Source organism: Tachypleus tridentatus, chromosome 7 (genome assembly GCF_004210375.1).
Source record: "Tachypleus tridentatus isolate NWPU-2018 chromosome 7, ASM421037v1, whole genome shotgun sequence".
Classification (NCBI taxonomy): domain Eukaryota; kingdom Metazoa; phylum Arthropoda; class Merostomata; order Xiphosura; family Limulidae; genus Tachypleus; species Tachypleus tridentatus.
Genome location: NC_134831.1, coordinates 15,770,720 through 15,786,498, shown reverse-complemented (window position 1 = coordinate 15,786,498; position 15,779 = coordinate 15,770,720). Strand labels below are relative to the sequence as shown.

The following is a 15,779-nucleotide window of genomic DNA, read 5'->3' as shown; positions in this document are numbered from 1 at the left end:
TCAGGATGACGAAAATTATAATCTTAGGGCAAAATGTAAACAGTTTGGAAGAAGATTATGGATTAGATATGCAAGTCACTTGCTATAATAGTCCTTGAATAGTTGGAAGGTGCCGAAGGATTGGAAGTTAGCTAATATCACTATTCTTTTTAAGAAAGGTAATAAAGATTGTTCCAATAATTATAGGCTTATTTGTATTATTTCAGTTGAGGGAAATGTTTTGAAAAGCCTGTCAAAAATGCTTTGTAAGATCATTTAAGAAAAAAATTCGAACTTATTGGACAGTCATCATGGTTTCACTCACGGAAAATCTTGCCTTCAAAATCTTCTGACATTCTTTTAAAAGATATATCCTTATGTAGATGATAGTAATGATTTAGATTTGGTTATCTGGAGTTTCAGAAAGCCCTTGGCGTGCCACATGAAAGATTTATAAAAATATTATCTCTATAGGTGTGGAAAGATAAGTTAGCTTATGAAAAAACAATAGAGGGTTGTTACAAATGGAGTTCAGTGAAACTGGATTTGTCACAAGGGGGGTAGCTGAAGGCTCAATCTTAGGACCTCTGCTACTTTTGATTTACGTCAATGACCTAGATGAAAGAATGGTCAATAAATTACTTAAATTTGCCAATGATATCAAGGTCTTGGTGTTTCAAGCTCCGAAGAGGATGTCGTTTATTTACAAAAAGATTTAGATTGTTTACTGAGTTGGGCAAATAAGTGGCAGATGAATTACAAATGCAAGATAATGTATGTGGGTTATCATAAGTTGAATTATAAGTATAATTTAGATGGGAGTAATGTTAACCCATGAAAGAAAAGCATCTTGGTGTAATGGTGTATCAGTCTCTAAGGCCATACAAGCAGTGTGCTGTTGCCAGGTGTAGGACAAATAGGATTTTAGGTTGAATCGACAGAAATATTGAATACAAGTCTAAAGATGCTTTAATTTTTAATTTTTGTACAGGCCACTGGCTGAACCACATATGCTCTTCATTAAGCTCTCTACTTCGGGAAAGACATAGAAGAATTGAAAAGGGCTCAGGAAAGGGATGCTAGAATGATGCTTGGGATGCAAGGTTTGTCACGTGAGAAGAAATTAAGGTCTTTAAAATTGATTTCTCTTGAGAGAAAAACAACAGTTACGGAGGATCTTATTGAGTTGTTTAAAATTGTAAATGAAATTAATACTAATGATGTATCAACATTCTCCATACTTAATATTGGAAATGTTAGGGCTAGGGGATACAAATTTAAGTGTTGACATCTTTAGCTGAAACAGTTTTATTTTTCTAACACGATCGTTGGCCTCTGGAAGGGGTTGACTTTGGATGTTATGCAAGCAGTAAAATTAAATTTAGAGAAAGTGTGATAAAATGTTTATAAGTGCTGGCTTTAAGATATTTTTTAAACATTTATAATAGATTACTTTGAAAGATGTGACAGCCGAGATGGAAGAATAGGTCCCGTGTTGTCCATAAACTTTATGTTTTATTATGAAATGGAGGAACGCGTTAACCCTGGAATTATAGATGGGTCTTGCAATGCACTGGTTGTTTAAACATACATATAAATATTTTATACACCAAACTACTTGTGGATATATGGCTTTGTTTTTAAAATGAGTATCTGGAAATTCGCGAAATGCATGAAAATGTAGGCAAAAAGTACTTTTAATATTGTAATTGATACTGGTAGTTGCTGGTCAAGTCCGTATTATTATACAGAGAAACTATATCATTTCACACTATATTCGATCGCATTTGACTAACAATGCATAATTCATACTAGTACTTTAACAAAGCAGTTTTATTTATATACACACGGACATATACAAACACGTGTACACAACAAGAAACATTTGAAAGATGAGAATCAAAAGAAATATCCATTACTATTCTGTACATTTTTAATTTAAAAAATATATTAGTAAAGGATGCAATAATATAATAATTACACCTGGAATTATATTACATACACGCTACTCTTTTTTTTGGTTTACCACAGTTATTTTAACACGTTAACCATGAATGTTTAGCTTTTCATTTTCCAAAAACAGAACAATACCAAATCGTTATTTTCATGTCAGCTAAAGTCTCTTGGTGGCCATTCACTTTAGTCACTAATAAAATATTCATACTCCTTGACTCCAAAAACATGGTACGTGGTTCTAGTATACATATCAACAATGTTCCTCTTCTAGTAGCTATCCAATCGATGACCTTTATATTCAGAAGATAATCGTGTTTCTTAATATTAGAGTTGCGCTGGTCATATCTTGGGATCTACCTTAATGAGGAATTGAGTATTTAAGAAGCTTAAGACATGTCAATCTCGTACAAAAATTGAGTACATGACAGTAGCGGAGTAAAGAATAATGTGTAAGTAAAATTAACAATAATGTTTGAGTTTAACAGGCGAGTGTATTTCGTCCTTTGGAATGTAGGATCTACACAAAGTTCATCCTTGAATTGACAGCCTCTCTTTGTTTCCAATCGGAAGATGTGCGGTTTGACTGTTCATTAAACAGTGTTTTCCAAAGTAATTTAATCATGATTGATCCGAGATAAAACTTTCAGATGTCGACCACCAGTAGACGAGATCACAGCGGGAGCATTATAATGAATGATATTTAGCTGTAACATAAAATGGACTGACAAACTCGATTTTAAGGACAAAGAAACGTATAAAAGTATTTAGAAATAAAGAATCCCATCAAAGCATTTGTTTCGTTGCGGCTCGCTCTGTAAGATCGTATATAATAAAATATCTGATGCACTTAATCCTTGTAAAAAGAAATGACGGAAGATAATCACCCGGGTAAAACTACATCTCGTTAAAGCAAGAAAAAAATACTTGAGACAAGTTTAACTACATTTATTTAAGTATTCGCGTTTGGAGCTTCAAAAATTGGATTATGCGAGCAGCTGAATAATTATTAAACCAGCCATGTAAGTCAGTTATACTGGAACTGTTAATATATTTCATAGAGAGAATAATCAGTAGGTAGAATGGGAAAAAGGGATATTTATTCATTGACGTATTTGAATCATATTCCTTCAAAGTTTAATGCAATTAAAATTTGTTATAACAAATTAAGACTAACACCTGAAATATGAGTCTCTGGAAAAAGTCTAACATGAAAACTTCAAGAAACGTTATTGCGAACCTTCAGGTTGATTAGTTTGGTTTTTTTTTTTAATTTTGCGCAAAGATACACGAGGGCTATCTGCGCTACCCGTCCATAATTTAGCAGTGTAAGACTAAAGGGAAGGCAGCTAGTCATTACCACCCACTACCAAACCTTGGGTTACTCTTTTACCAACGAATAATTGGATTGGCCGTTACATTATAATATCAACCAGGGTTGAAAGGGCGAGCATGTTTGGTGTGACGAGGATTCGAACCCGCAAACCCTCATATTACGAGTTGAAGTGCCGTAAGTACCTGGCCATGCCGGGTTCCTTCAGGTTGAAGATGGCATTAACAAGTGAACTTTTTAGAAAAAAATTCGTTACCTAAATTCATTCTACAAATTCTCACAATTTACGTGTTGTGAGCAAGAAATGAGATATTTCACTTTAAAGCTTGTTATGTAATACAGAAGAATGTATTAGATAGGTTTGAAGAGGAGGTATATACATAAATTTGTATTTTTTTATTTTTTGGTGTGTTTTATCGCTAAGTGGCACAAATAACTATTTGCAGGTAGCCGTTTATAATTTTGAACTAATAGACTAGAACTAAACCAGTTAGTCAACAACACCCACCACTAACTTCTGGGCTACTATTTTCTGAACCAATGATGATATTTGGCCGTCGCTCTTTTAATAGCCTACCCGCAGCTCCAAAGTACTTTTCGACAACAAAACACGAACCTTAAATCTGAGACTTAACAGTCCGGTTGCATTTATTACACCACTCTTGGATTGGCCTTAAACTCATTAGAGCTAAGCGATTTCAGCGATTAACTGTACAAAATAAAAACATTTTTGCTATTTTTTCCAAAAAAGAGAACTTTTCTCCGTTAACTACCAGTCACAGATTTGTAACAGAAAATGTCGTCGGTTGAAAAATCACGTGGCCTTAATTTGACAACAGTTTAAAATAAGATTTTTTTCTTTGAATTCACGTTTTAAAAAATGGACTGTTTCTTTTTTAAATTACCATTATTTGCTTTGGTATATCTGAGCTGTTAAATTATAATAATTAATTTAATGGATGTCGATAGTTCCTGCATTATAACTCTGGATTTAAAAGCTGGCGAGTCTGATTCGAATTCCTGTGATACCATAAAATATTCCTCGAATTCAAGCTGTAGGTACGTTATACAGTGAAGAGCCCTCTAGGTGAATAGTGTGGAGTTGAAAGGTGCTATTGACTGGTTATTGGTTCAAAATTAGGAAGAGTGACACGTAGTATTAGTCATTTTCCATAAATACAAAATACAAAAATGACTTTAATTATTTGTTTAACTAGTCCGTCTCAGAAATAAAGGGCATGTGACCAAAGTTTAACGACTTCTCATCAAAGTAACTACATGTGCACACACACATATTCATATTTGTGTGTGTGTGTGTGTTGTAACATAATCAAAGTTTCAAAAAACTCAAAACTAGCTTCAGTTTGGTTCAGCAAGTTACTGATCTCAAAAATAAAGTTTTAAATAAGAAGAAATCAACATTTTATTTGTTTTCTTAAATTCTAAGCTTGTTATTTTCTATTTATTTATTTTAAAACACGTGTGTGTTTATAAACTGTTATTAAAATATTAAAGTGCTTACTTCATTTTATACTCTGAGAGCAATAAATTACACTGTTAAGTACCTGTTCTTTTTACTACCATGAAAACTATGATGAATTTTTTATGTATGTTTTATCTACTGTACGGAACATTCCTGAACGTAATACGTAAGACTAGTGTTTCTTTTTCCCTGTAAAGCTAATAGTCATGATTTACAGATTGCAATAAAGTCAAAGTAAGGGTAATATACTTTTATATACTTCTTTAAATTAAAGTACTAGGGTCGTAATGTTAAAATATCAAAATACCCAGCACGCCTGCTTCAAATACAATTTTTGAAACAAATTTCAAACAGATGAAAGAAGCTAGAACTTATGACTCCAATCTCGAACCTGTAAAATTACAGTAACAATGGCATGCGAGCCTGATTGTTTTAGATCTGTACTAGATGTAATTTGTAACACAAAATACATTTAACAATTTATTTCGTAAATGGCAATAGTACAGGTTCTTTTATAAAGTAAAAAAAACGTTGGACTGACAGAACATATATATGAATGGAAGATTGATGTCAGTTATAGTTAAACGTCATATTACACATTATCACTTCTGACAGTTTAAAATCTCAAATATTCGATCGTATAGGTCAGTTTCTCTGGCATCCTTACACGCTTGTTTCACGATGCACTTTTAGATGATGGAAGTTTAGGCCAGTTTCTCTGGCATCCTTACACACTGATTTCACTATGTCTTTTAGCTTATATATTTTTCATTAAGTTAAGAGCGATCATTTCCATCATCTAAAAGTACGTAATGATACAATTTGTAGACGAAGGTCCAGCCAATCTGAAATTATAAAGGTTTTGTTGAAATAAGGCAACATAAGTAACACAATTTGTATATAAGGTCTTAGCCAGTCTTATATTTGTACGGTGAATGTGATGACAAACTTTGTCCATAAAGATTTAGCCAATCTTACATCTATACAGTGAAAGTGATGTCATACAACATAAGTGATACATCTTATACACGAAGATTTAGCTAAATTCAAATCACTTGGACTTTATTAAAATTAAACAACTCAAAGCTAGAGTTAAATTTCTTGCTTTTCTTTGGACCCATAGTGCTCTTAATTAATATATTTTTGCATTATTTGTATTCTTTTTACTTAGAAATGTCATTGGAAATACCTTCCTAAGTATATTAATGTATTGTATAAAATTATTATTCGATATAAGTACACCATATAAAAAAAAAAAATGCTTTGAACGATTCGTTACTCTGATTGTTACATAATAACCAAAGTTTACTTAAGACTGACTTGTCAAATAAATGGTGAGATATAACAAATTAAACAGTTGCTCGTAACAGGATTTGACGATATTCCTACGTCGGTCTCACAGAACATCAACTGATAACTAGGGCACGATATCTAGTTCGTTTGAAGAGCAGACAAGACTATAAACATTCTTGTCTTTCTTACGTACCAAACGGTGTTAAAACCAATATTGAGTCTTTGTGGAACATAAATTATACTGATAAATAAACAGATTGTTGAAATTCCAGGACATAGCAGAGTTTCCTTGCTAATAAATCCCAATCGAACTTACGTATTAAGTTAAAGATTAAGAAAGATCGTGTTATTTTAGAAAATTAATTTCACACGCGATGGTTTACAACTGAAGATATTAAAGTCTGATTTTACGTTATTATTTAGTATGTACATGGAAGAGCTCAAGACCCTAAAATATTCAAATCATTTTGACCACAAAAAACTTAATAATCTGAGATAAGACAGGGCATATCACTACTGCCTTTAGGCAATAACACAATACGCCCAGCTCTATTTTATTTTTATCTATGCCTTATAGGGCGTTTTTCTTACGTCATCAATAAAACTACCAATGCTTTGACGATCAGAAAAAAGGTTTTTCCAACGACTGCCGTTAACGTGTTTAGAATGTAGAATGGCCTTTAGAAGGCCTCCGTCTAGCTCTGAGGGCTTACTGGTTCGTACTAAAACCGATAAACGTGTCTACTTTAGATGTTAAAGATCTATTTGATGAAGATTTAGCCTTCACAAGAGGTTTATGACAGTATAAGTCCTCAGGGCTTGTGTTTCTCAGGGGTTAATGACAAAAATAGTAATGACTGTAAAACAACAAACTATTCAAATCACTTTACACTTTAAGCATGAGGAGGATCATCACGTGACCATGATGCAAAGAAAGCGTTAAAGTAATCTCATGTATATACAGCACAATCACGGAGTTAAAATGTATTCTCACCAAACAGATTAATAGCAATTGTGACAGTTTTCTATTATTAACGGCATAATTTACATTTATTAACTATTTTCGTTGAAATATACTGTTACTGTTGACGTTTATCGATGGTTTGCTGAAAAAAGCCACAAAAAAAATGTTTAATGTGGTGTTAAAGAAACTTAGTTACTGATGATTGGAACCTCTTGAGTGTCTAGTAAAATGGGCTACATGTGACCCATATTGGTAAGCTTATTTGGTTGCATCTCTGAAGGTCCAAGGTTTACTTGTGATAATCCGCAAAATGCATTCCATCATTTCAGACGTGGGGACTTTATAACTGTGACACTCGTGTGGTTTGTCTTGAATTTTGCGCAAAACTACACTAGGGCTATCTGCGCTAGCCGTCCTTAATTTAGCAGTATAAGACTAGACGGAAGGCAGCTAGTCATTACCACTACCAGCCAACTCTTGGGATACTCTTTTACAAACGAATAGTGGGATTGATCGTGACATTATAACTGTCCCACGACTGAAAGGACGAACATGTTTGGTGTGACGGGAATTTAAACCCGCTGCCACACTGAATCCCTTCATTCAGTATATTAGTAGGGCTTAATCTTAAAAGTAAATCTCCTGGTGATTCAGTCCGTGTGGCATATTATAAATAGAATTATTGAAAACGCCAGTTAACATAGTTGATAAAATAATTCACTCAGCTATAAGGTTACTTTTTTGTTTGTAATTTGTATTTCTGATCATGTTTGATACTATAGATTATTCTTTGACCTTGAAACAAAGGTTTGTTTATAACTATCAGAATTACAGCATATAAAAATAGCTTCTAAATTAGAAATGTCTGGTTCTGCTGAGAAACACAAAAGACATGTCAATAAGAAACGTAAAGCTGCTATAGCAGTGATTATTTATTCAAGTAAATATATGGCTTATAATGCTAAAATTGAGGAATCGATTCCCGTTTGGGGCACAATATCGATAGTTCATTGTGTGTTAAAGTGCTAGTAAATATAATCGATAATGACAGTCTTGAAACTAATGATATAGATCCGGGCGCGGGTCAACTTCTTTATTTTTGAGTCACAGAACATGAACTTCTCCACCAATACAAAGGTCCCGCGCTAAGCGTGGTATTAAACGTTCTTTTCGGATGGTGACAATTTCACGCATTTTACTTCTGACGTTCTAGCTCAGTTGAATTAGATTCGTAGCATTATTTTTAGTTATTCTGTATAATCACATCGCGAAGGCCCGACATGGCCAGGTGGTTAAGGTATTCGACTCGTGATCTGAGGGTTGCGGGTTCGAATCCCCGTCACATCAAACATCCCTTTAGCCATGGGGACGTTATAATGCTACGGTCAATCCCACTATTCATTGGTAGAAGAGTAACCCAAGAGTTAGAGGTAAGTGCTGATGACTAGCTTCCTTTCCTCTAGTCTTACATTGCTAAATTAGGGATGGCTAGTGCAGATAGTTCTCGTATAACTTTGGGCGAAATTCAAAACAAACTAATGACATCGCAATTGGTCCAAGCGATACCTCACAACAACTTCTGGCATCAGACAAAAATATGGAGAACTCTGCTTTATATACAACCATATATAGCTGGATAGATATAAGATGAAAGGTGTAATGATTTCGTTAAAACATTACAGGAAATCATTGAGTCGATAAATGATTTAGGGATTTAGACTGTAAAATCTTTATTACCTTGTAACGTTCCTGTATAAAGTTACAGCAAACTTTAAGAACCAATACAAATTTGCAAGTTTCTTTTTTTTTTCTTTGCGTAATTTAATCGCTAACTCAACACGGTTTTCTTTTGATCATGATCACCCATCACCATAAATTGCAAAACATTTAAAAACTTCTTTGACTAGCATTTATTTATCATTAAAATATCATTGATCGAATAAAACACATTTAATAAGTTTGATCGATGCGTTATTTTCAAAACTGTAAACGATATAGAGACAACTACAAAAGATCGTTTTGAGTGTCAGTTGTTTTCAATAATTGTTCATTTTTCCAAGTTTTTTTCCTCAATATACACGTGTTCAGCAAGTGCACACAACTTTCATTGAAATGCTGGACTTTATACTCTTGTTACATGTTGTTTTATGTATTTAAACTATGAGATTAGTACTTATTTAGTAACTTATGATCTAAAAAATATTATTTAGTTTCACTTATAAGACTTATATAATTATATAATGAAATATTTTACACATCACGCTATGAATTTCTCTTCTCCTTTTTATTTGTAAATATACAACATATAGGCTTAAAAACATAGGACTTTGAAAGTACAGTGAATCCAAAAACAAAGATTTGATGAAATGAAGGTTCTTGAAATGTATTATGGTACGTCACATTCATAATGGATGAATTAGCATTTACCGTAAGCCTGCCCGCTCAGATGTTCCATAGAATTCAAGACCGAGTTAGAGAAACCTGACTTGTTGGATAATATCGCTATGTGGCATTTTCTAATAATGCACTAAAGTTCCATTCCGCGCGTTAGACAGAACGTAAACAGCCTATTGTTTAAATATGAGCTAGAAACAGCAAATGAAGAAACATAATAATTATTAAAATATTCTAATAATTCGACTACAACATTTCTAACGAGTCCAATTTGGCAGAAGTAGTGGTTAGTTAATATTACTAATAGTAAATAAAAATTAAATTTATAAATGTGAATTAGAAACAGTTTTATCCATTTTTGACAGCAACACGGCCGTTTCATTACTGAGTATGTATACAAATATTAAGTATTATAATTAACCACATTATTTCTTCTTTCTAATTAAGTGTTAAAGTAGGCTATCTAGTTCTGTGGAGCATATATCACCCACAATTCTGTTTTTCTTTTCATTTTTGAAAGATATGGCCGTTAATCTTTGCCTAAAATGTCTCATAATCCTTGTGCCGGCAAAATCAAACGCAAAGTGCACTTGATTTAAGCAGCGGATAAATAATATTAGACGCTAACATCTGTTAAACTACATAATTTATAAACCAGTTTTATCTAAACGCGGCCGTTGGTAAATCCCTTGGGACAAAAATTAAAGAAATATATATCTAAACACCATCCATATTTATGAACATTGAAATACGCAAAGATTTTAATTGAAGAGCGATACAAAAACACTTTTAAAATATGAAATTTTCTAAGTCAACGTTCCTTTTTCGCAGCTATTATTCCTTCTTCTAATTCGATTCAACTGTGTATTTTTTAAAGATTAGCATTCGGTCATGCAGGTGTTCGTAGAAGCTCTGGCTAAAACATGATGTCGTATATTACCACATTTTATTATACGACACCTTAAACAAATAATTCATTCTGTGCAAAAATCGGTGACTTCCGTAACAGACCATAAATCACGCCCCCTGCTGAGGTAGTTATCACGAGAGCAATCTACAATTAAAAAGTTAATTTAAGCTAGAAATACGACCTGTCATTCACAAAACTATTTGCAAACATAATAAAGCAGAAATAAGAATATTCATGACAGAAATTATTATCAGTAATTTCAATAGATGTTGTCAGGAACTGATAATTAGAATACTAAAAAAAAACCTACAAAACTAAAATGCAAATATAAATGTACCATAACCTTGAAACCCTATATTCCTGTGACATGCAAACACACTTTATTAGAATTTTGATTCCTCGCATTTCACTCTTTGAGATAAGGACATTTAGCAAAGGAATAGATAAAAGGAAATGAATGGTTGATTTAAAGTAAAAACATGTAAGTTTTGTTTTGAGCTTCGCTGCCTTCCCTCTAGTCTTACACTGCTAAATTAGGGACGGCTAGCGCAGATAGCCCTCGAGTAGCTTTGTGAGAAATTCAAAACAAACCAACGAATAATGGGACTGACTGTAGCATTATAACGCCCCCACGGTTGAAAGGGCAAGCATGTTTGGTGGGACGGGGATTCAAACCCGCGACAAAAATGTAAGCCTTGTTCGATAGTTTTTATATTTGAAAAATACTAAACCTTGTCGCTGAAACTTCCTTTTTATTACTGAAAACTCTAGTTATTGAAGGAGAATCTTAACGCAAATATTTACTTGGTGAAACTGTATAATAATTATTGCTATTATTAGTTTCCATCTTAATTGTCACTTCAGTTATCTTTAAATGTTATCTTGCCACGTTACTGCGGGATTATATTTCAATATTTGTTATCATACTTTTAAAACTATTTAAATAATATATTCGTATATGAAGTCCTGGAGCTGCAACGAAGGTTTTGACATTTTACAATATATGACATTTTGAAACACTTGGAAGAAGATAAATGTATGTAAAGGAACCCTTAAAACAAGGCCCAGTTAATATATTTTAAATATTCATAACAATCATTTAATATCTTTCTGAAATATGCAATAGTTTTTATGACTTATATTTCAGCCTTTTTTTCTTAAGTTTCAGGCCAGGCATGGTCAGGTGGGTTAAGGCGTTCGACTCGTAATCTGAGGGTTGCGGGTTCGAGTCCCCGTCACACCAAACATGCTTGCCCTTTTAGCCGTGGGAGCGTTATAATGTGACCGTCAATCCCACTATTCGTTGGTAAAAGAGTAGCCTAAGAGTTGGCGGTGGGTGGTGATGACTAGCTGCCTTCCCTCTAGTCTTACACTGCTAAATTAGGGACGGCTAGCGAAGATAGTCTTTGTGCAGCTTTGAGCGAAATTCAGAAACATACAGAATGGTTCATAAAAATGCATAATTTTATATATGCTAGCTTTTGTACAGCTTTGCGCGAAATTCAAAACAAACAAACAAACTTAAGTTGCATTTCTTACTCATATTATTTTTAAAGTAAAATCCAAATCAGCGTATTCAGAGTTTTAGTAAACTTCGTTCTCAACATTTTAATACGTACATAATTATTTTACCGACGTAGAAACTTTCAGGTCCAAGGTTGTTATTCATATATATATATGTATGTAAGAAATAAAGACAGTGGTAACTATGTTATCAAATAGTATGTTATTAGTATAAAGTATGGACCAAAAATATGGTTGAGATATTTGCGGTCAATTTGAATGTGTATCGCATATTCAACTAAAATAATATTTGTATAGGTAAAAAGAGACGTCTTTTCTTTGATGTAAGATGATATACATATAGAAAAAGTAATAAACTAAAAAAAAAGTTAGGTTTTGTGGTTAACATGTGCGGACTGTAAGTCCGAGGAACTAAGTTCTGCTTGTACAATAACGCAGTCTGCACTTCGGGGTCGTGGAAGTTTAATTTTTATTGTTAGATGAAATGAAAGTAGTCCAAAAGCCAAAAGTGAGCCCTCTAAGCCTATCAAAACTGAGAATGATGTGTTCAAAACTTTCGACTCAGCTTCCCCAAAAAACACCAAACAGGTTCGTAAAAGCTAAATATTTTTTCCAGCTGATGTATCTCAATTGAACTTCTGGAAACTTTAGAAAATATATTTTTTCTGACATTCCATACAAAAAACGAGAAGGAATCTTCAATAACCGCGGCACTTTAAATTATTTAAGGCAGGATTGCAGTGAATTAATCAACCAGTTTTTTTTATTCCCTTCTATTAGCTATACGTTGATGCTCTAACAAAACCAAAGGTCTTTATAAGACAAGCCTCAAATTGAAATCACTTTTAGGTAGGATTAGAATATATTAATATGAGACATCAAACAAAGTCAAATACGTCAGTCTTAAGGGTTTGGCCTTCTGAGTCCAAAACAGTAATTAAATCTCAAATCTGTCAAGTTATGACGGAGGTATGAACTGAAAGTTCATACACGATAAACGAAATACGTTCTATGAGCTGTTATGCCGCGGCTGAAAATAAAAATTACCCGAAGAACTATGTTTTTTTGTTCTTTATTTTTGTATAGACCCCTTTGAATGGTAATCTAAATTTAATGTCACGTTTCAGCACACCCTTAATCTAAAGTATAACGAACGAAGTCTGCTTGGTGTCCATTAACGAGTTCTACTGATGAGAACCAAGAATGAATAATTAGTTATACAGGAAGAGCTTAAGACGCCAAATTATGATACTTTCAAACACTAAAGTGATTATTTCAAACTGAAGAGTTAAGTTTATTCTTAACTATTTTGTTAGTAACAAAAGGTAAAATCTCCATCACACCAAACTTGCTCGCCCTTTCAGCCGTGAAGACGTTATAATGTTACGGTCAATCTCACTATTCTTTGGTAAAAGAATAGCCCAAGGGTTGGCGGTGAGTGGTGATGACTAGCTGCCTTCCCTCTAGTCTTACACTGTTAAATTAGGGACGGCTAGCGCAAGAATAGCTCTCGTGTAGCTTTGCGCGAAATTCCAAACAAACGAACAAACTCTCTGGTCTGTTAACTCAAAAGTTGGGACAGCTACTACAGATAATCTTTGTGTAGCTTTGCGCGAATATCCAAAACAAAATATAAAAACCCACTACTTTATCAAAAATACATCCACGTAGCTTAAACTGGTCCAGAGGCTTCACTGACGTTAAACTAAAAACACGAACTAAACCTTTAGGAACATAAAGTAATAAAACATAATTTATATGTTGTGAAGGAAGTAATATAATTTTGTAATGATAAATAGAAGGAAACGAGGCACATCCGTTACTACTTAAAGGAAATATTGCGGAAAAACTAATTTAAAAGTGCCAGAAAAAATAAAAAAAGTCTAAAGATCGTAAGTAAATTATGCAAGTGATGATTTTAGCTTCGTCAGTCTTTAAGTACATAACATGATACTCGTATATTCTGAAGTATATGCACTTTAATATTAGATATTCATGTCATGGAGGTGAATAATTTCGGCAAGTTTATTTATTCCCATTTAAATATATCTCCTTCTTATTCAGATATATGAACACGATTCCTGTTATAAATTATTTAAATTTAGCTTTGGAAAACGTAAAGGAAAAAATAAACTATACACAAAAGTGTCATTTGTTATCTGAATTGGGCTTAAAAATCGAAGCAAAATGTACGTGTTTACATTCTTTTAACATAAAACGACACTCATCACTCTGTGGTATTAAAGAGTTGTTTTTTCATGCGATCACATCTTGTCTTTGTTACATTTATATACACGTGTATTTTAGTATACCCACACTAACGATTTCGTTTGTCATAAAATAATGTCACGCTTTTATCCTTAAGTAAAACTAGTATGTAGATGGCGTTGAACATCAGAGAAAAATCACTGTTTATATATACATTATTCATTCCAAGTTGTGTTTGTTTTTATCTACACCTATTGATGCTCAATTATATTGTATGAAAGAAAGTACAGAAACAATAATAATAATATAATAATAGTTAAATAATCATTATTGCGTTTTTGGTCCGATTTTAACAAAACGAACAAACAATTTAGAGAAGCTCTAAGTGTGTGCATAAAAGAACCTTATAACTTCTCGCAAACCTTCACAATGTTATATGTTATTTTATTCCTCAAGTCACATAAAAGCGTTTGTTTGTATAAATTTTGAGCAGAGGATTGTTTGCGCTATTTGTCCCTAATTTAGCAGCGAAAGACTGGAGGAAAGGCACTTACTCATCACCACTCAACCCTAACTCTTGGGCTGCTCTTTTTTACAACGAATAGTGGAATTGACCGTGACATTATATCACCCCAGCTGCCGAATAAACGAGCACGTTTGGTGAGATGGAGATCCGAACCCCGCGACTCTCATATTATGAGTCAAGAACTTTAACCACCTGGCTCATAAAAAGGGGAATAATAAAAAAGATTTTGTAAATAACCTCAAGAACACATGTTAAATAACTTTTTATAACCTTCATATGTATATAAACATGTATCCAATGCATCTAGCATAATATTATTGAACACACGAATGATATTAACTTATGTGTTTATGATATTGGAATATCCAGACATCATATGCTTAGAATCATATGTTAGTATTACATTTAACTAGTCCAAGCGGTAATTTTAACACGTGCTAAATCTGTACTTAACCCGCGATCGAAACAGTGCAAGCAACTTGTTGGGTACTCTAAATAGTCCGCTGGTGGTACAGCGGTATGTCTCTGGATTTACAACCCTGAAATGATGGGGTCGATTCCCCTCGGTGGACTTAGTAGAAAGCCCATTGTGGCATTACTATAAGAAAAACACACAAACACACGATATTAGTAATATAAAAAAAATATACCGTTTTAAATAACTTCGCTGGATATTTTAAAACTTTTTATTTATTTCACCGAAACATTCAAAACAAGTGATGGACGCTCAACTCTTACATACCAGAAAGAAAGTTAATAGATACATACAACTTTAAATAAAACTTCCTCGGTATCAGTTGCATTTCCAAGTACTTGCTTGGCTAGTATTTGCACAATCAACTAATCTGAACCTGATTTTGACACTTCAATAGTAAAAGTTTCTCAGACACTTTTAATGCCATAGTAACTAGCTGGTATTACGTCAACAAACAACTGTTTACTATACGATAAGTCACTCCATAGATTATGAAATTCCTCAAACAGAGGTTATAGTAGAGGTTATTATAGATAACAGAAAGCCACTCCTTGCCTCTTTGAAGATATTTAAGGGGTCAATCGAAAGTAAAAAAGAACGTTAATAAATTCATCATTAGTTCAAGAAACACTATACTTGAATAATGAAGTTTCTGTTATTATATCTAGGTAAGTTATACCAATTTATCCAATTCAGTCGTTTACTGTTTACCATATTTAACTTGTTTTGTTTGTTTG

General features: G+C 33.2%; 1 protein-coding gene across 2 annotated transcripts in view; it reads left to right on the top strand.

The window, feature by feature from the left end:
* The first annotated feature begins 874 nt into the window (after positions 1-874).
* The window catches only part of LOC143255192 (peritrophin-48-like), a 35,666-nt gene continuing 20,761 nt past the window's right edge, over positions 875-15,779 (top strand). The window contains exon 1 of one of the 2 annotated variants that reach the window (XM_076510462.1): positions 875-1,082. In XM_076510462.1, the coding sequence (XP_076366577.1) occupies positions 1,064-1,082 (19 nt within the window). In that variant the 5' untranslated portion in view covers positions 875-1,063. Of the gene's footprint in view, positions 1,083-15,575; positions 15,711-15,779 lie in introns of those variants that run through there. The other variant, XM_076510461.1, reaches the window with a different exon arrangement.